At 44.0% G+C, this 22,702-nt stretch overlaps 1 protein-coding gene across 2 annotated transcripts in view; it reads right to left on the reverse strand.

Annotated features, from left to right (window-relative positions):
• Positions 1-22,702, reverse strand: part of LOC126335359 (DNA polymerase alpha catalytic subunit) — a 253,333-nt gene that overhangs the window by 220,008 nt on the left and 10,623 nt on the right. For both annotated transcript variants that reach the window (XM_049998549.1, XM_049998550.1), the window contains exon 4: positions 10,500-10,577. In XM_049998549.1, the coding sequence (XP_049854506.1) occupies positions 10,500-10,577 (78 nt within the window). The remainder of the gene's footprint in view (positions 1-10,499; positions 10,578-22,702) is intronic.

Genomic DNA, 22,702 nt, shown 5'->3' on the forward strand with positions numbered 1-22,702 from the left:
CAATAACACTGAAAACTTGGTTTCAAAAATTCAGCTTTACTCATATTCTAGTGCAAAAATCATTTTTGAGTGTTTTTCTATGTGAATCATTTATACATTCCAAACTTGTGCAAACTCGTTCAAATTTTGTAAGAAGGTAAACAAATACATGTAATTAATAGCTGACCTGTTGTTTTCTGAAAGCTTTGTCCATTCAAAAGAAAAAAAATAACTTATACTTGATCAGTCATTGATCGAGTCAACGAAAATATACATCAGTTGCCAAGTTAGGGTGATCTAATTGTAGGGAAATAAGGAGGGAGTCAAATATGTCCCAGGCAGAGTTTGGGATGTAAAAGAAGATTTGGAATTAGTGGAGCTTCAGTTCTTGGATGACAGTTCAGGAATACACAGCACCCAAAATCCCAGCAAGGGTATCAATGTAAACAACCAGTGTGTTAGGCAACAGACTAGTGGTGTTAAATACTGCACTCAGTGTTTCACTGCCCTGTTGTTTTTCAGTCTGCAGATTGCCAAGCACAAAATATGCTTGCAGTTGAGCAGTGGTGTGTCAGTGACTTTGTTCAACAGAAGCCCATAAGACATATCAGCCAAGCCCCAAGTTACGTAAGTCATAGTCAACTCTTTCTAGTTACAGTGGAGATTTGCAGCCTACCTGCCACATTTCACAACATGACAAAGACAGTTTTGTTCCCAGTTTTGTGCTCATGTGGAAGTGAAAATATTTTTGGTATGGACTCCTTTGATCTGTTTGGTTTGCACACTCAAGAAAATATTCTCTCTGTGAAACTCACTATGCCTAAAGACTGGGTAGGCGAACTTTGTGATGAATTTAGTGACTTTTACAAAATGGTCTAAGCAAAGAAAAAATTTTGATTGATTGATGAATTGAGAAGGTTTATGGGACCAAATGGCGAGACCATCAGTCTCGCAATTCTGAAGTTAATAAGAAAGAGCTTCGGCTAAAAATGGATGGGTCCAGTCAGGTGAGTCTAATTATATAATAATGAAGTTAAAACACACAGTAAAAGGCATAAAAGGTGAGACCAAATTTAAAAACCTGAAAAAAGAGCATTCTTTCATGGGGGAGTGGTCATGCATGTGCCTCAGACCGAGAAGACACGAAGAGAGATCCCAACCACAACCACCCTGCCCCTGCTCCAGGAGGAAAGCAAAACCTTATATCTGTAAATAAAAACCACTTTCACAGAGCAAACTGGGGACCAGTACAACTGTCCGTGAATTGTCTGCTAGTATTAAAATTAAGGAATCTAGAAGCACGAAGGGCCAAAAGCAGGGGACATTACACCAATACTTGGGATACGGTCACAGCCTGGCTCTACAACCACATTGTGGTTGGTTGTTTCATTACACAGAAGGAAACAACAGGTGAGCCTGATATGACCAATGCATAGGTGGCATAAAACTGTAGATTCCTTCTGTCCTTCTGTGAGGAGCGGAAGAAAGAGTGCCAAACTGCAATAGACTCCTTGATTGTACGGAGTTTATTACTGTGAGCAGTAGCGCACCAGACGTCATTCCACTTTTGGGCAAAGAGAGATTTGACAGAGGTTCACATATGCACAACTGGAATCATGAAAGGTAATGGGGTGTAAGTACCTGCTTCTCTAGCCAAATAGTCAGCCAGTTCATTCCCTGTGATGCCCATGACTTGGGACATAGAGAAAGACAACTGAGCAGGTGGCACGGCCAAGGGCAGAGAGGACATGGACAGCAAAGACCAAAGGGTGATGAGAGTAGCATCAGTTCGACAGCCTGCAGGCTACTCACTAAGTGGTACAAATTAAAACATTGTGGAGGGAGGGCTGAGAAACAAAATGGAGGGTTCTATGAATGGCTAGGAGATCTGCTGTGAATACACTACATGACCCCCAGAATAAATGGTGTTCTAACAAAGTAGGAGACATGAAAGCGTATCCCACCTTATCTATTGTCTTAGAAGCAACAGTGTATAAGATGGTATCACCCTAGAACTAAGCAATGATGGCACGTATGAGACGCTTGAAAACCATTGGGGTGATAGAAGACCTTAGGACCCTGGAATGTCTTAATCCGTGGTTTAGCCAGTGTCCAAGAGAGGGGGGAAGTGGGGGTGGAAATAAATACATGCGGCGCATTCCAGTGAATGGAGATGGAGATCCTGATAGAGGGAAGTGAGAATCATTCCAAGAGGCAATCCCACCCATTAGTGGTTGTCAGGAGGGAGACATCTCTCAAACACAGGATGGTCAGGGATTTGGTGAATGGCGATTGCGTAAGAAACCAGGAGTTGGCTGCATCATATTTGTAGAGGGGGAATTCCCACTTCTGCAAAGAGACTACCAATGGGACTAGTGCGAAAGGCACCAATAGCCAGACACACCTCACAATGGTGAACAGGGTCAAATATTTGCAGAGTGGAAAGAGCTGCTAGCCATAAACCTGACTACCATTATCAGGCCTGGACAAGACCAGTGCACGGTAAAGATGGAGAAGAGAGTATGGTCTTCAGCCTAAGATGTATGGGCATGGAAGCACAGAGAATTAAGCTTCCACAAGCATGTAAACTTCAGTTGGTGAATATGGGGCAGCCAAGTCAGCTTTCTATCAAAAATAAGGTCCAAGAAATGGGACTGTGCTAAAACATTGAGAAGCTGGTCACCTAAATGAAGTTCTGGATTGGGGTATACAGTGGGTAGATGACAAAAATGCATAACCCACATATGGGGGGAGAAAACTGAAAGCAGGCACTCAGCAGATGCTACGGAGGGAGAACTGCACGAGACGCAAAAATCGTCAACATACAATGCCGGGGTAACCACAGGCCCAACAGAGCTTACAAACCCATTGATGGCTATGAAGAGTGTGACACTTAACATACAACCCTGTGGGATACCATTCTTCTGAATCCGACGAGTGCTGAATAAAGTGCCAACTGGAACCCAGAAGGGCCGGTGAGATAAAAATTCGTGGATAAAAATCTGAAGGGGACCATGGAAGCCCCAGACATGGATGGTAATTAAAATGTGATGGCACCAAGCCATGCCATGTGTTACGCACGTCAAAGAAAACCGCAAAAAGGTGGCGGCAGTTAGTAAAAGTCTATTGAAATACTGTTTCTAATCTGAGTACTTTGTCAGTCGGAGAACGTCCGTCCCGGAAGCCACACTGATATGGGGACAAAAGGACTCGAGATTCTAGTATCCAACATAATCTAAAGCTAACCATCTAGAGCAGTTTAGAAAGTACATTTATCAGGCGAACTGGGCGATAACTTTTGAGAGACATTGGGTTTTGTCGGGCTTAAAGACGGGGATAACTATACTATCTCAGCATTGTGACGGAAAAGCACACATAAGCCAAATGCAGTTGAAGAGGAGATGTTGCCTCTGGGGAATGTCAAAGTGTTGGAGCATCTGGTTGTGAAGAAAATCCAGGCCTGGGGCTGTGTAACACCAAGAGGTAAGAGCCGGCAAGAATTCCCATTCAGTGAAGGGTTCATTATCTAGTTCAGCATGGTGTGTGGGCAGAAACAGAGGGTGGGTGGGGAGGGGGGGGGGGGGGGGGGGGAGCTGTTCAACTCAGCGTTTCTGTTGGAGGAAGGTAGTAGGACAGGAAGAGGACGCTCAGGCCGTCACAAAGTGTATCGCAAGGTGTTCTGCAAGGACCAATAAATCAGTGCATAGAGCATCTTGAGATTAAGACAGTTGACTGATGCTGGTGGCTCAGAAGGCTATGGAGCTTGAACCAAACCTGTGATGAAAAGGCCTATGTCCCCAGCGAGGAAACAGTGCTACCACCATTCCTTTTTACTCTGCTTAATAATGTAACAAGCCTTACCACGGAGACACTTAAAAGCAAGGACATGCTCTTAAATTTAGATAATATTGTCCTCAAGTACATCGCCCTTGTATAGACCCTCTGTATACTCCTTCCATCCTTCTGCTTTCCCTTCTTTGCTTAGAACTGAGTATCCATCTGAGCTCTTGATACTCATACAAGTGGTTCTCTTTTCTCCAAAGGTCTCTCTAATTTTCCTGTAGGCAGTATCTGTCTTACCCCTAGTGAGATAAGCCTCTACATCCTTACATTTGTCCTCTAGCCATCCCTGATTAGCCATTTTGCACTTCCTGTTGATGTCGTTTTTGAGACATTTGTATTCCTTTTTGCCAGCTTCATTTACTGCATTTTTATATTTTCTCCTTTCATCAATTAAATTCAATATTTATTCTGTTACCCAAGGATTTATACTAGGCCGCATCTTTTTATCTACTTGATCCTCTGCTGCCTTCCCTATTTCATCTCTCAAAGCTACCCACTCTCCATCTACTGTATTTCTTTCCCTCATTCTTGTCGTTCCCTAATGCTCTCCCTGAAACTCCCTGCAACCTCTGGTTCTGTCAGTTTATCCACGTCCCACCTCCTTAAAATTCCCACCTTTTTGCAGTTTCTTCAGTTTTAGTCTCCAATTCATAACCAATAGGTTATGGTCAGATTCCACATCTGCCCCTGGAAATGTCTTACAATTTAAAATCTGGTTCCTAAATCTCTGCCTTACCGTTATATAATCTGTATGAAACCTTCAAGTATCTCTAGGCCTCTTCCATGTACACAACCTTCTTTCATGATTTTTGAACCAAGTTAAGCTCTACAAAATTCTACCAGGCGGCTTCATCTTTCATTCCTTACCCCCATTCTATATTCAGCTACCATGTTTCCTTCTCTTCCTTTTCCTACCATCAAATTCCAGTCACCCATGACTATTAAATTTTCATCTCCCTTATCTGAATAATTTCTTTTATCTCATCATACATTCCATCAATCTCTTCATCATCTGCGAAGCTAGTTGGCATATAAACTTGTACTACTGTCATGTCAATCTTGGTCACAATAATGTGTGCACTGTGCTGTTTGTAGTAGCTTACCAAATTCCTATTTTTTATTGATTATTAAACCTACTCCTGAATTACCCCTATTTGATTTTGTATTTATAGCCCTGTAGTCACCTGACCAGAAGTCTTGTTCCTCCTGCCACTGAATTTCACTAATTCCCACTATATATAATTTTAACCTATCCATTTCCCTTTTTAAATTTTCTAACCTACCTGCCCAATTAAGGGACCGGACATTCCACGCACTGATCTGCAGAACACCAGTTTTCTTTCTCCTGAGAAGAAAGCTTTCAGCCATTCGCAGTAAAAGCACAGCAAGACCGTTTTGGTTAGTGTTACAAGACCAGATCCATCAATCATCCAGACTGTTGCACCTACAACTACTGAAAAGGCTGCTGCCCCTCTTCAGGAACCACACATTTGTCTGGCCTCTCAACAGATACCCCTCCGTTGCGGTTGCATCTACGGTAGAGCTATCTGTATTGCTGAGGCATGCAAGCCCCCCCACCAACAGCTAGGTCCATGGTTCATGGGGGGATGCCTTCTATAATTAATCAGAATGTTTAGTCTCATATACATCTGCAAAAATTCATGCAGTAGGGGAAGGGTGATAAGACGGCAAGGCACTAAACTTGCCCTATTTGGTATAAATGGGTTGGTCAATTTCGAGACATTCATGCCGAAGGAAGTGATATGAAATATTCCAGAGAACTGATGTTTATCTACTAATTTAAGTGTGTGAGAATTCTGTGACAAAAACTCTGTACTACAGATTATTTGGGGGGGGGGGGTGTTATGGGAGATGGAGGGGGGGGGGGGGGAATGGTCCCTCTTGTAGAGACCTATGTTTGGAATAGAAGATTTGAATTCTAGTTAACGCTAATGTTCACATTAAACAATGTTATTACTTCTCCAGTATACAAACAGCCCAGAGTGTTTCGTGTGTCTTAGAAGTTCATATTTTAAACAAAAACAGTAGCTGGCTCTCCTTTATAATGGCATATATAGTACACAAGTTGCGAATGAATGATTGGTTGGTTGGGGGTACAAAAGGGACCGAACTACATCAATTCCTTTTTCCTCACGCAAACAAGGCTCAAGGTAAAACAACTACCACAATTAGTCTGGGAAAGTAAAAGGGCATAAAAGGATTGGGGAACCACACAAAAAGAGAAAATGAAAAAAACAAAAAAGGGGGGGGGGGATGTTCACCACAAGGAAAAGTAGAGGAAGTTACTCAAATGACAGAGCAGATGGTCCGGGCCGACTTCACAAGAATAAGAAAGGATGAGCCAGCCACTCTGCACCACACTAAAACATCCAGCCTAAAAGTCAAGGAGAAATGAACACACATAGGGAAAAGATGAACACCATGGCAAACAAAATGCAATGAAAAGGTGACAACGAGTTAAAATTTAGAGAGGTGAAGGCCTTGGAGAGAAGGCCAGACACCCACCCTTTGATTGCATGATAAAAAAACCCACTCACAAATAAAACCTAAAACTAAATCTGCCACTAAGGCACTGTCACCTAACACCATAGGCAGCGTGCTGGGAAGGTTAAAGTCCACCACCATGGCAAACAAAGTGCAATGAAAATGTGACGAGTTAAAATTTAGAGAGGGTGAAGGCCTTGGAGAGAAGGCCAGACACCCACCCTTTGATTGCATGATAAAAAAAACCACTCACAAATAAAACCTAAAACTAAATCTGCCACTAAGGCACTGTCACCTAACACCATAGGCAGTATGCTGGGAAGGTTGAAGTCCACCACAGAGCAGCTAAAATTGGGCAGTCCAACAACAGGTGGACAACAGTGATATGGGAGCCACAGCGACACTGAGGCGGGTCCTCGCAATGGAGGAGGTGACCATGTGTTAAACCACGTACGGCTGATGTGGAGCCAGCAAAGGACAACACTCCCCTGCAAGTGGCACCCGTGGACGAGCACCATACATTCATTATCTGCTTGATAACACGGAGTTTACTTGGTGCACTAAAGGTGCGCCAGTCAGTACCCCAAATCACAAGAACTTTGTGGTGGAAGACCAATCACAAATCCATCTCCAGCAGGCTAATCTCCACAGTTGGTTTACTGGTAGCCTGTTTGGGTAGGCAGTCGGCAAGTTCATTGCCCAGTATCCTGAAATGTCCTGGGATCCAAATGAAGGTCACTGAATGTCCACTGTTCCTGAGTGCATAAAGAGATCCCTGGGTAGCCATTACCAAAGGATAGGATATCGAGGGAAGCACTAGTTGAGAGCTTGTAGGCTGCTTAAGAAGTCACTACAGATAACGAAGGACTCGCCAGTGCAGGAGCGGATATGCTCAAGAGCACAATAGATGGCCACTAACTATGTAGTGAAAACACTAGAGCCATCCAGCAAGAAGCGCTGTTCAGTATGGCCAACATGAGCATAAGCGAAACCAACAGGACTGTCGACCACTGATCCATTTGTGTAGACTACTTCTGAACCCTCAAAAATGCCAAGAAGAAAGAGAAATTGCTGGCAGAGGGCCAGGAGACATTAATTTGGATGACAAGATGAATTATGAATGTGGGTGGTATAATTTGCAAGCAGCAGTTGCCACTGAAGCCACAGTGTAGGAACACCAGCTCCACAAGGAGGCTGTTTACAGGTCTCATTCGGAAGGCTCCACAGTGGTGGATAGGGCCCAGCGGTTGCAGTGTGGAGGGTTATGCTGAACCGTACACCAGGCTCCCGGTTAATAAAGGACTGCACGAGGGCTTTGTACAGCTGCAGTAGTGTAGGATAATCAGCACCCCAGTCGATGTGGGTCAGGCATTGAATAATGTTAAGATGCCACCAGCAAATGGCCTTAAGCTGACGAAGATGGGGAAGCCAAGTTAATCGGACATCAAAGACCAGTCCTGGAAAGCAGTAAGTCTCCACTATATCTAGTAGATGGTCACTGAGGTAAAGTTCTGGATGGGGCTGGACAGTACGATGACGACAGAAGTGCATGACTCAAGTCTTGGTGGGCAAAAACTGAAAGCCGTGAGTGAAGGCCCATGACTGTGCATTCCGTATAGTTCCCTGCAGCCACCGTTCAGCCACACTAACAGAAGAGGAGCAGAAGGAAATACAAAAATCGTCAGAATGTAGGAGAGGAGAGACTAACAACCCAACTACTAATGCTAGACCCTCGACAGTAATTAAAAAGAGTGGGATCCTCAGGACACAGCCCTGCAGTACCCCATTCTCTTGTACATGGGATGCACTGTGGGAAGCACCGACAAGAAAACTGAAAGCGCGGAGCAACAAAAATATCTGTATAAAAATCGGGACGGGCCCCGGAGACCCCACTCACGCACAGTAGCGATAATATGGTTTCGCCAAGTGGTATCGTAAGCCTTCGTCAGTCGAAAAAGACGGCAATAAGGTGTTGTCGCCGGGAAAAGGCTGATTGAATGGCAGACTGCAGGTGGACCAAGTTGTCAATGGTGAAAGCCGCCCTGGGACAGAGCCAGAAGGCCCTGTGACTCAAGGAGTCAACACAACCGCCGGCTCACCATACGATCAAGCAGCTTGCATAGAACGGTGGTGGGGCTGATAGGATAATAGCTATCAACATCTAGTGGGTTCTTACCAGGCTTTAGCACTGAGACGATAATACTTTCCTGCCATTGCGATAGGAATTCACCATCACTCCAGATGCAGTTGGAAATGGCAAGGAACTGGCACTGGGAATCCGCTGACAGATGTTTGCGCATTTGGAAATGGATGTGGTCTGGGCCAGAGGCTCTGTCAGGACAGCCGGCAAGGGCACTGACAAATTCCCACTCACTGAAAGGAGCATTATGTGAATCAGGGTGGCATGAAGCAAAAGAGAGGCATTCCCCTTCCACCTGCTGTTGGAGGAGACTAATGGTGGGGTGGTAATTCTCAGACGCAGAGATGTGAGCATAATGCTCAGCAAGACATTTTGCAATTATGTCTGGATCAGCAAATACAGCTTCATTTATGGCTATTCCAGGTACACCTGCAGGGGCCTCATAGCCATAAACTCGGCCGAACTTGGTCCAAACCTGGTGGAGACATAGCGTTCCCAACACTCTGCTTCCTTCATTTGAGGATGAGGCGAACCTGGACATGGAGCCATTTGAAGGCAGTAAGGTTCTCCAGGGAGACGTGGCACTTATGATGGAGGGCCCACCTAAGGTCTCTATGGTCGCAGCAATTTCTGGTAACCACCACGCCACCGACTTCCGCAGGGCGCAACTGGAGGAACATGGGATTGCCAATTGAGCTGTGGTAATAATGGTATTAGTGATGGTGTGAATCACCTGATCGATGGTGGCGTGCAACAGAGATTCAACAGTGGTAGTGGATGTGAAAGTGTTCCAGTCAGCCTTGGGAAGAGCCCGCATGGGCTAGTGTCGAGATGAGGGATGCTGGGGTAGGGACAGGAAGAGTGCAAAATGGTCACTACCACACATATCGTCATGTGCTCTCCAGTAGATGGAAGAAGGCCAGGACTGCAGGCAAAGAGATCAATGGCCAAATATGTGCCATGTGCCACACTGGAATGCTGAAATATGTGTAGGTACCTGCATTTAGAAGGCAAAGGTCGAATTGAGTTAGTTGATCCTCAACATCTTTGCCACAGCCAGTAACCTCAGTTCCACCCCACCAAAGGTTATGGGCGTTAAAATCACCCAGAAGGAGAAAAGGTGGGGAGAGTTGCGAGGTGAGTGCAGCCAATACACAGGATGGTGCATCACCATCTGGAGGGAGGTGGATGTTACAGATGGTAGTTTCCTGCATTGTCTCACTCTGACAGCCACAGCTTCTAAAGGTATTTGAAGGGGCACAGGTTTGCTACAGATGTAGGTAAGGACAAAGATGCAAACTCCACCTGATGGTCTGTCACAGGCAAGACAGTTTTTGCAGTACTCCCAATAGCCATGAAGGGTGGGGGGTCTGCACTGTGGGAAACCAGCTTGCCTGAAGGACAAAGCAAAAAGCAGGTGCAACAATTAGAAGTTGACGTAATTCAGCCACATGGGAGAAAAAACAACCGCAGTTCCCTTGGAAAATGACACTTTCTGTCATGTGGGAAGGCATGAGGTGACCAAGGAGACAAATAAGGCTTCAGCATCATCTGCTGCCACCCGCTGAGTGTTGGCATCAAGTACCATTGCATCTGAAGCGTCAGCGAGATCTAGGTCCTAGGGGAATGCCAGGATCTCCACCTCGTGCTTGGACACAGAGCCGTGGGGGACTGGTGGGGCAGGGGCCACTGCAGGCTCCTGTTTCTTAGGAGACTTCTTCTTTGATGGTTTGTCCTCTTGTTGCTCCTTAGGGCTTGCTGGAAGAGGTTCTAGGAAGTAGCTTCAGGAGCAGAGGGAGACCGTGAAGCCCTTTGACCAGCAGCCAGTGGCTCTTTCAGCTTGACCACAGGTGGGGACCGTGGAAGGTAAAGTCACAAGGGGGGCCAAATGAATGAATAACCCTCTAGGGCTCAAATTGCATCTTGAATGAAATAACAATATAAGGTAAATGTTTCTTCTACACTTTACAAAAGTAACACACAAAATTAAAAAATGTTTCAAGAAATGTTTCTACTTTTGATCCATACTCACACAGGGGACTGTTGTTTTTCCTCTGGAGCCTTCAAAGACCTTGCAGGAGCAGCTTCTGCCAACGATTTCAGGTAACTTCTACAGGCAGAGAGAAAGTTGAAATTATATATATATATATATATATGATATGATTTAAGCCATCATTATTTACAAGTGTCAGAAATGAAAGTTACCAGGCATTTTAAAACACAAGTATAATTTATAACACAATACAGACTGCATATCAATATTTAAGGTCTAAAACAAGGAACAAGACTAAAAATCTTCCCAAAAAAACTAAAAATAGCTAACACACTGAGACTATTAAGTAAAAATCAAACCAATGGAAACAATATCACAAAGTAACAACCTGTAACTGCATTATGAAGGTTAGTTATGGTAGTGCTGGCCCAATAAGCAAGGCAGAGCACTGAACTAGTAAACATATAAACTTTTACTACTGTAGTAACCTACATAGGTAGGAATGATCATCAAAATAAAATAAGAGAAATCAGAGCTCGAACAGAAAGGTTTAGGTGTTCGTTTTTCACGCTCGCTGTTCGGGAGTGGAATAGTAGAGAGATAGTATGATTGAGGTTCGATGAACCCTCTGCCAAGCACTTAAATATGAATTGCAGAGTAGTCATGTAGATGTAGATGTAGTGGTGGGTTGATTGGGACTGAAGGGACCAAACAGCAAGGTCATCAGTCCCTTGTTTCAAATTTGGTCTATTCCGATAGTGTGACATCTCACACAAGTCAGAACGATAAAAGGGAAAAGGCTAAAAAACATAAAAGTGCAGTCATGTCATCAATGGTAAAAACAAAATGAGGTAAGTCAGCAAGAGAGCGAAACCCCACGCTAAGCTAGAGACAGGAAATATCCCACCTCTGAAGCAGTAGAGGCAAGACCACCTGCGACTTAAAAGCGTGCAACTGCTAGGATGTAGAAGTGCGTATGGGAAAAAGAGACTAACCAATCCTAAAAAGTGATAAAAACAGAGTAAAAGGGGAAGAAAAGAGGATCTCGGCCAGGGAGGGGTGTCGGGAATCTCCAAACACGGCTTACAGTGGAAGATACCCCAACACTCACCGCCCTGCACCAACACCAGAGAGAGATTAAAAACCTTAAAACTGAAAATAGAAACCACTTTCCGAAGGAAACAGAGAACCAGTTCGACCATCCGGGAATCGTCAGCCAACATCAAAGGTAAAGTGCATGGGAGTCTGTACTTAGCATGCAGAGCCAAAAGAAGGGGGCATTCAACCAAAATGTGGGCTACTGAATAGAAGGCTCCACAACCACAAAGGGGGGGGGGGGGGGGGGCTTATCACGCCAAAGAAAACCATGGGTCAGCCTGGTATGGCCAATGCGGAGACGACACAGTGTGGTTGAGTCCTTTCGGGAGAGGTGAAAGGAAGAATGCCACGGGCCTGGTGTCACCTTAATAGCACGAAGTTTATTAGACAGGGAAGTAGCCTCCCAAGAGTTGGCCCACGATTGTGCGAAGTGGGATTTGATGTGAAGTCATAAAACCGCTGCAGGAGGGGTTACAGAAAAAGGGGGTAAAAGACTGCTCCCCCAGCTTCAACCAGGAGACTATCAACAGGGCTAGTAGGGAAGGCACCGGTGACCAAACGGAGACCACAATGGTGGACTGGATCCAGCACGTGCAGTGTGGAAGGAGCAGCTGAACCATAAACTTGACAACCATAGTCCAAGCGAGACAGAACTAAAGCACGGTAAAGGCGGTCCGCACCCCAAGAGGTGTGGGCAAGGAAGTGAAGGGCATTGAGTTTACAGAAACATCCTACCTTCATAAGTCTGATATAGGGCAGCCAAGTGAGCTTGTTGTCGAAAAGAAGACCCAGGAAATGAAACTGTGGGACCACAGGCAATCGTTGGCATCGAGATAGAGCTCTAGATCAGGGTGGATCGTAGTATGGCAACAGAAGTGGACCACCTGCGATTTTAAAGGAGAGAATTGAAACCCGTGTGAGAGGGTCCATGCACAGGCATGCCGTATAGCTCCCTGGAGCTGCAGCTCTGCAGAGGCCATCAAAGAGGAACCCAAAAGCAGAAATCATCCACATACAGAGCAGGGGAGACCAATGGACCGACAGAGGCCACAAGTGCATCGATAGCAATGAGGTAAAGAAGTACACTCAATGCCAATCTCCTGGGTCTGTGGAGAACTAAAAGCAGTGCCAACCCGAACCCTGAATGACCGATGGAACAGGAACTGGCACATAAAAATCTGGAGTGGGCCCCGAAGACCCCACTGTTGAAGTGTAAGTAAGATGTGATGACACCAAGAGGCCTTGCCAAGGTCAAAAAATACTGCAACCAAATGGGAAAAAGCCTGCCGAACTGCGGATTCCAAGAGAAGTCAATGATCAATTGGAGACTGTCTCTCTTGGAAGCCACACTCGTAAGGGGACAATAGGTCCTAAGATTCGAGGACCCAATTGAGCCGACAGGCTACCATCCATTCAAGTAACTTGCAAACGACATTTGTCAGACTAATTGGCTGATAGCTTTCAACAAATAGGGTGTTCTTACAAGGTTTAAGGACAGGAACCACAATGCAATCCCTCCACTGAGAAGGGAAGTCACCCTTGAGCCAAATACGGCTAAACACCCGGAGAAGATGTTGCTCTTGTGAAGCAGTTGGTTATGAATGGAGCCTGGGCCAGGGGCTGTATCATGAGAAGAATAAAGTGCAGAAAGAAATTCCCATTCAGTAAAAGGTCCGTTGTAAGATTCTGACTGACAAGGGGTAAAACATAAGGTGGAAGCTTCGGCCCACTGTTTCCGGTGAAGGAAAGCAACCGGATAGGAGGCTGATGCCATTGCAAAATGGGTCGCACAATGTTCCACAAGAATCAACGGGTCTGTACAAAGGCCATATGGGAGGTGAAGGCCTGGAAAAGTGGACTGCCAATGGCAACCTTGGAGAGAGCGAAGTGTAGCCCATACCCGTGACATAGGGACAGTAGAACCAAGGGAAGAAACAAATCGTTCCCAACATATCCGGTTGCTCGGTTTGTTTAAATAACAGGCTTTAGTTTGAAGGCATTTAATGGCAATAAGGTTGGCAACGGATGGGTGCCTCTTACGGTGTTGCAAAGCTTGACAGCGATCACGGATGGCAATGGCCGTACTCCACCACGGGACTTGCAGGCGACGAAGTGATCCAGATGACTGCGGTACAGCAAGGCTAGCAGCGAGAACAATCGCGCCAGACACGTCACGTAGGATGTCATCAATACAATCCGAGAAAGAGGTAGAAAGCATGACCTGTGCAGTGTACAGAGGCCAATTGGGGCGTTGGAAAGACCAACGGGGTACCATGTACAACGGGGAGTGGGAAGGGAAATGGTCACTATCACAAAGGTCGTCATGTGGCAACCAGTGTAATGAAGTGAGGAGGGAGGGAGAAGAAAGAGAAAGATCAATGGCAGAAAAGGTACCATGACCGGCACTGAAATGAGGAGGGGAGCAATTATTAAGAAGGCACAGGTCGTGGTCTGCAATAAATTGATCTATAAGAAGACCTCGTCTAGATGGAAATGCACTGCCCCACAAGGGATGATGAGCATTAAAATCCCCGAGAAGGAGGAAGGGAGGAGTAAGTTGCTGAAGAAGGGCACTTAAGGCAGCAGGTGTAAGAGTCCTGTCAGGAGGGAGATAAAGATTGCAAACCATGACCTCAAAGTCCAGGTGGACCCTAACAGCAACTGCTTCCAATGTAGTTTGAAGAGGAATCCACGTGCTAGCAATGTCTGTATGGCCAACGTACAAACGCCACCAGAAGCCCGCAGGGGTCCGACCCGGTTTCGACAGAAAAACGGAATCCACAGAGGGTCAGTGAGTGATCATCAGTAAAATGAGATTCCTGTAGAACCACACAAGCTTCAGAGTAAGATGAAATATGGGATTGCAATTCCGGAAGGTGGCGGTAGTATCCATTACAATTCCATTGGATAACCACAGAACAATGATTCAAATGGGGGTTGAACAGGCTAAAGCCAGTCATACCGCCGGGTCACCACCCGTCACCAACAAGGAGGGGGCGACATCCATGAACAACAGGTCAGAATCTGGTTGTGAAGCCGGGGATGGGACATCAGGGGACACCAGAGGCTCCTGGTCCCGGGACTTATGTTTGTTCTTCTTTTCTGTTTGAGATCGAGGAGGGCTGTGTGCCATAAAGGAGCCAGGTGCAGCAAGGTCAGGAACAGAAAGAGATCGGGCGACCTGGGAGCTGACAGACCGCGATTCTCGCGGTCGTCGTGTGGCAGCAGACCTTTGGCCTGGAAGGTGCCGGGAAGGGCCATCCCAGGAGGGGCGATCTTGACAGGCAGACGCCGAAGGAGTGGGACACTTCTCTGGCTGCGGAGGGGGAGCAGCACTCGGAGGAGAGGGTGTGGGAGCTGCGGGAGAAGGGGGGAGAGAAGGGTCTGGGACTGGGGTAAAGAAGGGAGAGGAAGGAGTGAAGGTGTCACTAAAGCATAACTAGATGTCATGGACACAGGGTGAATATGTGCATACTTCTTACGAGCCTCAGTCTAGGTTAAAAGATCAAGGGACTTATACTCCTGTATCTTCTTTTCCTTCTTATATACTGGGCAATCTGGTGAACATGGAGAATGATTGATGATTGCCATGACAACACACACAGGAGGGGGAACACAGGAACTCCCCTCATGGAGCAGACGTCCACGGTCACCACAGAGAGGGCCTGCAAACAGCGGGAAGACGTGTCCAAAACACACGCACTTAAAACACCTCATAGGAGATGGGATGTACGGCTTCACACCTCATCGATAAACCATAATCTTTAATTTCTCAGGGAGTGTATCCCCTTCAAAGGTCAGGATAAAGGCACCGATTGTCCTTCGGACCCTTCTGAACACGCCGAACAAAGTGAACACCCTGCCGTCTGAGATTGTCCCCTAAGTTCCTCATCAGTTTGAAGGATGAGGTCCCTGCGAAAAATCACACCTTGAACCATACTTAGAAACTGGTGGGGTGGGGGTAATGGACACAGGAATTATGCCAAGATGGAGGAATTGTGCCAAGATGGTTACAGGCACGAAGGGCCGCAGACTGGGCATCTGTAGCAGTTTTTATCAACAACGAACCCGACCACATCTTGCTCAGGGAGTCCACTTCGCCAAACTTGTCTTCAATGTGTTCCACAAAGAATAATGGTTTTGGTATTGGTGAAAGTATCCCCATCAGTCCTGGTGCAAACCAGATGGAGGGGGGGGGGAAGGTTTTGCGCCTAGCCCAGGGCCTGACCCTCCTCCCAGGGTAGCCACGGGAGGGAAGGCCGAAGGGGCAGGAGAATCAGCACTAAAAGAATCAGTTCCACACAGAGAGATGGCCGCAGAAGAACGGCCAGAATTCTGGACCCATATGCGTTTCATTTGCATAGTGTCCACCCTGATGTCACTCACTCCGATCAGAGGCTTTCCTCATGGGCGCCACCCAGCCACAGCAAGGGTCGTCTGGCATGGTGGCCATTGCCAGGAGTTCCCATGCTCCAGGATGACAAGCAACCATCCATAGGCTTACATGAGGAGGTCACAGCTCAAGTATCAGAAGTGTGATCCCTATGTGTTCAGGGGACTCCACCAAAAGGGTACATAGCGACCCCACCACATGGGCTGGCCACCGTGCTGGCTATGCACCCTGGTATCAGACGATGACATGAAAGAAACTATGGTATGAACAAGGAGCGCACACATTGGAGACACTAGGTAAGGTGCTCTTCCCCAAATGCTCACACTACGGAAGAGAAATTTAGTAGTGGAGGTCAAACCGCAGAGGGGGGCCAGGGGGTGCCAAAAGGAGGAGGTGATTACAAAACAAAACTAAATTACGAAACCAACAAAACCAGGAGGATAGCAGGGCCAACATAAGCAAGGACACCAAGAGAGGGAGAGGAGAAGGCAAGGGGGAGGAGCATGGAGAGGAAAGGATGGGAAGAGCAAGCAAATGCAGCCCTGGAAAGGAGGGGCGCTGCAATAGCTCAGGGCACTGTGTTCGCCACCCACATACTCACGAAAGAACCGTGAGCCTCCTGGGGGGGTTACTGTAGTGGTACTTGTCTTTGAATCTACCTTTCTACAATGATCTGTTCAGTATGCTGTTCACACTAGTTTACCTGTGGCCCTATTTTCTCCTTTGTTATTAGACCAGCGCCTCCATACTTTATTATTCCTATTTGATTTTGTATTAATAATTCTATACTCACCTGGACAGAAGTCCTGTGTTCTTACCATCACACTTCACAAATCCCCATTAAATGTAACTTCAACCTACCTACTTACCTATTCAGTTTCTCTAAACCATGTACACAATTAACCCTTTAATTGCTATGGACGTGTTAATGTGCGTGCCTTTGTACCTGTCCCTGTGTGCTCTGAATGTGTTTACACATGCAACCTGTCCTTCCACCTGGTACTCTGAATGTATCTACACGTTCAGAGTACCATGTAGAAGGACTGGTGGCGCCCATAAACACATTCAAAGCACACAGGGACAGGTACAAAGGAGCACGCGTTAACACATCCAGAGCAGTTAAAGGGTTAAGGAATCTAACATTCCACACACTGACCTGAAGTTTGCCATATTTGTTTTTACTAATGATAAAATCGCTGTGAGTAGTCATCGCCCAGATACCCAATTGAGGGACTATTTTACTTCTGGAATGTTTTACCCACAATGATGCCATTATCATTGAATCATACAACAGAGCTATATGCCCATGGCAAAATATAATCGCTACAGTCCCCTTGCTTTCAACAGTACTGACGTAGCAATGCCATATTTTCTTATTTTAACCCCCCCCCCCCCCCTTTCTGGATAGATTAATTTAACATACTGCCATTCCTATAACAATTCATCTTCTTAAATGTGGCCTCTCCACAGATGTATGACGTTGTGTCTGTGCTACGGACATCTCTATCTCTGAGGGAAGCCAACTCATCCCAACACACAAAGGTCCACTATTCGTGGGGGAATATTGTACCCAACTCATAAACTGTTTGTTTCTAGACATGATAAGTGCCTCAAAGTGGGAATGCTGTTTCAAGTGGTGGACAACTGTAAAACTAAAATAAATAAATACACACTTAATTATATATAGGTGGAGAAAATCTGGATAACCGTTAGTCTATATGAATGGGTACAAGGAAAACAAACTTTAAAAGAAAGAAAAGAATAGTGTGCAATAAAAGATTTTTGTGTTGATTTAAGGGAATATTTTAATTTGAATCATTTACATTATGTCTTCAAATTGCTGTTAGCATGGACCCATGACCAATTCAATTAAACGTCTACCTAATAACACACACCAACTCCTTTGCTCTAGTACAAGCGGTAGATTAGATTAGATTAATACTAGTTCCATGGATCATGAATACGATATTTCGTAATGATGTGGAACGAGTCAAATTTTCCAATACATGAAATAATTAAGTTAATTTAACAACATAATTAAGTTAATATAACAACTTTTTTATTTTTTTAAATTGTTTTATAATTTTTTGTTTGTTTTTTTTCCTTTTTTTCTTAATTTATATCTAAAAATTCCTCTATGGAGTAGAAGGAGTTGTCATTCACAAATTCTTTTAATTTCTTCTTAAATACTTGTTGGTTATCTGTCAGATTTTTTAAACTATTTGGTAAGTGACCAAAGACTTTAGTGGGAGTATAATTCACCCCTTTCTGTGCCAAAGTTAGATTTAATCTTGAATAGTGAAGATCATCTTTTCTCCTAGTATTGTAGTTATGCACACTGCAATTACTTTTGAACTGAGTTTGGTTGTTAATAACAAATTTCATAAGAGAGTATATATACTGAGAAGCTACTGTGAATATCCCTAGATCCTTAAATAAATGTCTGCAGGATGATCTTGGGTAGACTCCAGCTATTATTCTGATTACACGCTTTTGTGCAATAAATACTTTATCCCTCAGTGATGAATTACCCCAAAATATGATGCCATATGCGAGTAATGAGTGAAAATAGGCGTAGTAAGCTAATTTACTAAGATGTTTATCACCAAAATTTGCAATGACCCTTATTGGATCAGTAGCTGAACTCAAACGTTTCAGCTGATCATCAATGTGTTTCTTCCAATTTAATCTCTCATCAATGGACACACCTAAAAACTTTGAATATTCTACTTTAGCTATATGCTTCTGATTAAGGTCTAAATTTATTAATGGCATCATACCATTTACTGTACGGAACTGTATGTACTGTGTCTTACCAAAATTCAGTGAGAGTCCGTTTACAAGGAACCACTTAGTAATTTTCTGAAAGACATTATTGACAATTTCATCAGTCAATTCTTGTTTGTCAGGTGTGATTACTATACTTGTATCATCAGCAAAGAGAACTAACTTTGCCTCTTCGTGAATATAGAATGGCAAGTCATTGATATATATTATGAACAACAAAGGGCCCAAGACTGACCCATGTGGAACCCCTTTCTTGATAGTTCCCCAGTTTGAGGAATGTGCTGATCTTTGGATATTATGAGAACTGCTTATTTCAACTTTCTGCACTCTTCCAGTTAGGCACGAATTAAACCATTTGTGCACTGTCCCACTCATGCCACAATACTTGAGCTTGTCTAGCAGTATTTCACAATTTACACAATCAAAAGCCTTTGAGAGATCACAAAAAATCCCAATTCAGATCATTCAAAATTTGATTGGTGAAAGCATATATGACATTTTCTGTTGAAAACCCTTTCTGGAAACCAAACTGACATGTTGTTAGTACTTCATTTTTACAGATATGTGAAGCTACTCTTGAATACATTACTTTCTCAAAAATTTTGGATAAAGCTGTTAGAAGGGAGATTGGACGGTAATTGTTGACATCAGATCTATCCCCTTTTTTATGCAAAGGTATAACAATAGCATATTTCAGCCTATCAGGGAAAATGCCCTGTTCCAGAGAGCTATTACACAGGTTGCTGAGAATCTTACTTATCTGTTGAGAACAAGCTTTTAATATTTTGCTGGAAATGCCATCAATTCCATGTGAGTTTTCGCTTTTAAGCAAGTTTATTATTTTCCTAATTTCAGAGGGAGAAGTGGGTGAGATTTCAATTCTATCAAATTGCATAGGTATGGCCTCTTCCATTAACAGCCTAGCATCTTCTAATGAACACCTGGATCCTACTATATCCACTACATTTAGAAAATGATTATTAAAAATATTTTCAATTTCTGACTTTTTGTTCGTAAAGTTTTCGTTCAATTTGATGGTAATACTGTCTTCCTGTGCTCTTGGTTGACCTGTTTCTCTTTTAATAATATGCCAAATTGTTTCAATTTTATTATAAGAGTTGCTGATTTTAGACATGATGCACATACTTCTGGATTTTTTAATAACTTTTCTTAATATAGCACAGTAGTTTTTATAATGTTTGATAGTTTCTGGGTCACTACTCTTTCTTGCTGTCAGATACATTTCCCTTTTCCGGTTACAAGATATTTTTATACCCTTAGTAAGCCATGGTTTGTTACATGGTTTCTTACGAGTATACTTAACTATTTTCTTGGGGAAGCAGCTTTCAAATGCATTTACGAAAGTGTCATGAAATAAATTATATTTTAAATTGGCATCAGGTTCACGGTACACCTCATCCCAGTCTAACTGCTGTAGGCTTTCCCTGAAATTTGCTATTGTTAAATTGTTGACTGTACGTACTACTTTGGACGACTCTTTAGTACTGCTGAATGGAGCTATGTCATATATTGTAACTAGTTGTGTACCATGATCAGAAAGACCATTCTCAACAGGCTGAGCATTTATCTGGTTAAACTTATCTTGGTCTATAAAGAAGTTATCTATCAGTGAGCTGCTATCCTTTACCACCCGAGTAGGAAAATCAATAACGGGTATCAAATTGAAAGAACCGAGTAATACTTCAAGGTCATTTTTCCTATTACCCTCTTTCAGAGAATCTACATTGAAGTCCCCAGAAATAATAATTTGCTTCCCCCTGTCTGACAGATAGCACAACAAGGAGTCCAAATTTTTCAGAAATAGATGAAAATTTCCCGATGGGGACATATACACAGTTACAATTATAAATGTGCCTTTATTAAATTTAAGCTCACAGGCACATGCTTCTATATGTTTCTCTACACAAAACTTTTTTGTTTCTATAGTTTTTTGCACAATGGTAACTTTTTACATATATGGCAACTCCTCCTTTCTCCATATTTTCTCTAATTACATGTGCAGAGAGCTTATATCCACTTACTTTTACCTTATCCATATCAGTAATAATGTGATGCTCAGGCAGGCATAGTATATCTATTTTATCCTCAGCTTCTAAATCTTCTAAACAAACCAAAAGCTCATCTATTTTATTCTTTAAACTCCCAATATTTTGATAAAATATACTTACATTATTTTTAATTATACTTTTATGAGAACCTTTCCTTATTCTAACATTTGCATTACTCTCCTGTCTGAGTTTCTCATTGTGTTTAGGCCTAGTTCCTATACCAGTGGTCACAGGGTGTTCAGAGAGGCAGATTACGTCAACTGGGTTGGGTGACTTTAACTCATCAATGCAATTACCTAGGACTGAGATACAACTTGGTGGAGATAAAATTTCTGGTGATTGGTGAAAATTTATAATTGACAGCTGTGATTGGTGATCCAATGTGCTAAAAATGTGCTGTTTAATTTCTTTCCTAAACTGAAGATTTGTTTTAATCCTGACCTCTCGTAGAACTTGACATCTTTCTGTCTTACCTATCCTAAAAAAGGTGCTGCTCCAACACCTGTAACCACTGGTATTTTACCATTCATGCCAGTGCCTCCCCCCCTTAAAATTCCTGCTATAGCCCCAGCCAGTTTACCCTTCCCTTTCCTGTTGAGATGTAGGCCGTGCCTGGTATAGTCCCACCTACTGAGTGAATCAACAGGAACCACACCAATATGAGCCCCCGCACCCGACCCAAGCAGCCGTTCCAACTCCAAATTAATTAACTCTCCCAACAGAAGAGTTCAAATGAGGCCGGTCATGGCATCTCAGGACAGATACAAATTCAACGTTTGTGTGTCTCGATGCCGACGCAATCTTTACCAGGTCACACTCTACACTGTACCCAGGATCTCCGTCGATACTGTTCCCTGGCCCTCCCACAATAACCACGGTGTCTTCCCTAGTAAATCCTTTACAGAGTGAACCTAAATCATCTGTCACCAGATCCAGACTAGCTCTTGGTTTGAAAAAATTTGTGACCTGGTGATGGATCATTGCATGGGTTCCAAAGTATCGTAAGGAATAAGGACCCTTCTTTATCTGTCATCATTCAACTGCCACCCACAACTTAATGGGACTGGCAAAATCTAGGTCCAGTGAGCACACAACTTACTCAATTATATCCCAGATGAGCTCATTAGGAACAAGATCACAGAATCATAGATGGAGTGGGAAGGAAAAGAGCAAAATAACCCCACATCTGGTGATCCTGTCACCATTCAATTTTGTAAGCATCCTACTCACCTGCACAATGTTGTAGGCAAGCAAGCGGATACAGCAAATCAGACAATGGATTCACATATGACTTTCCAGTGAGGGGTGATGGCAGACATTTTCACAGATCCATTTCATCCCACATTAGCACCACCACCACCACCACCACCACCACCACCACCCATATGAGAATACCTATCTCTCTCCAAAGCAGTAGACTGGCAGAAGCAGTTTCCCCAAATCAAGGCACGCAAGTACACCTTTGACACAATATCCATGAATAACCCAATGCCTGCAAACCAGTAGTGGTGCATTCTTCTGTAATGACAACAGAAGTACAAGGTTTCACAGACACAACATACTGAACGACTTCATTTGCCACAGTGACAGGAGCACTTACTCTCCAATGCAACTGATGTCACTAATTCAGTTTCTCGTGACGATATAAAAAGGCTGCCGGTTTACTCGAGAATACAGATTTTTAAGTTTGCCCAGTATGCTGAAGGTCTCACATAGGTCTTCACAGGCAGACACTATCACCCAAATTATAGTCTGCAAATAGATTTCCTGCCCCATATCCTCACCACTGCTAAACCTCTCACCACCCTGAAGAACCAAATGCTAAGAAACACCCCTCTCAACATCGCACTGGAGTGGAGCAATTAAACCATGCCCTTAGCCAGCACTACGACAAT

This window comes from Schistocerca gregaria, chromosome 2 (assembly GCF_023897955.1).
Source record: "Schistocerca gregaria isolate iqSchGreg1 chromosome 2, iqSchGreg1.2, whole genome shotgun sequence".
Taxonomy (NCBI): domain Eukaryota; kingdom Metazoa; phylum Arthropoda; class Insecta; order Orthoptera; family Acrididae; genus Schistocerca; species Schistocerca gregaria.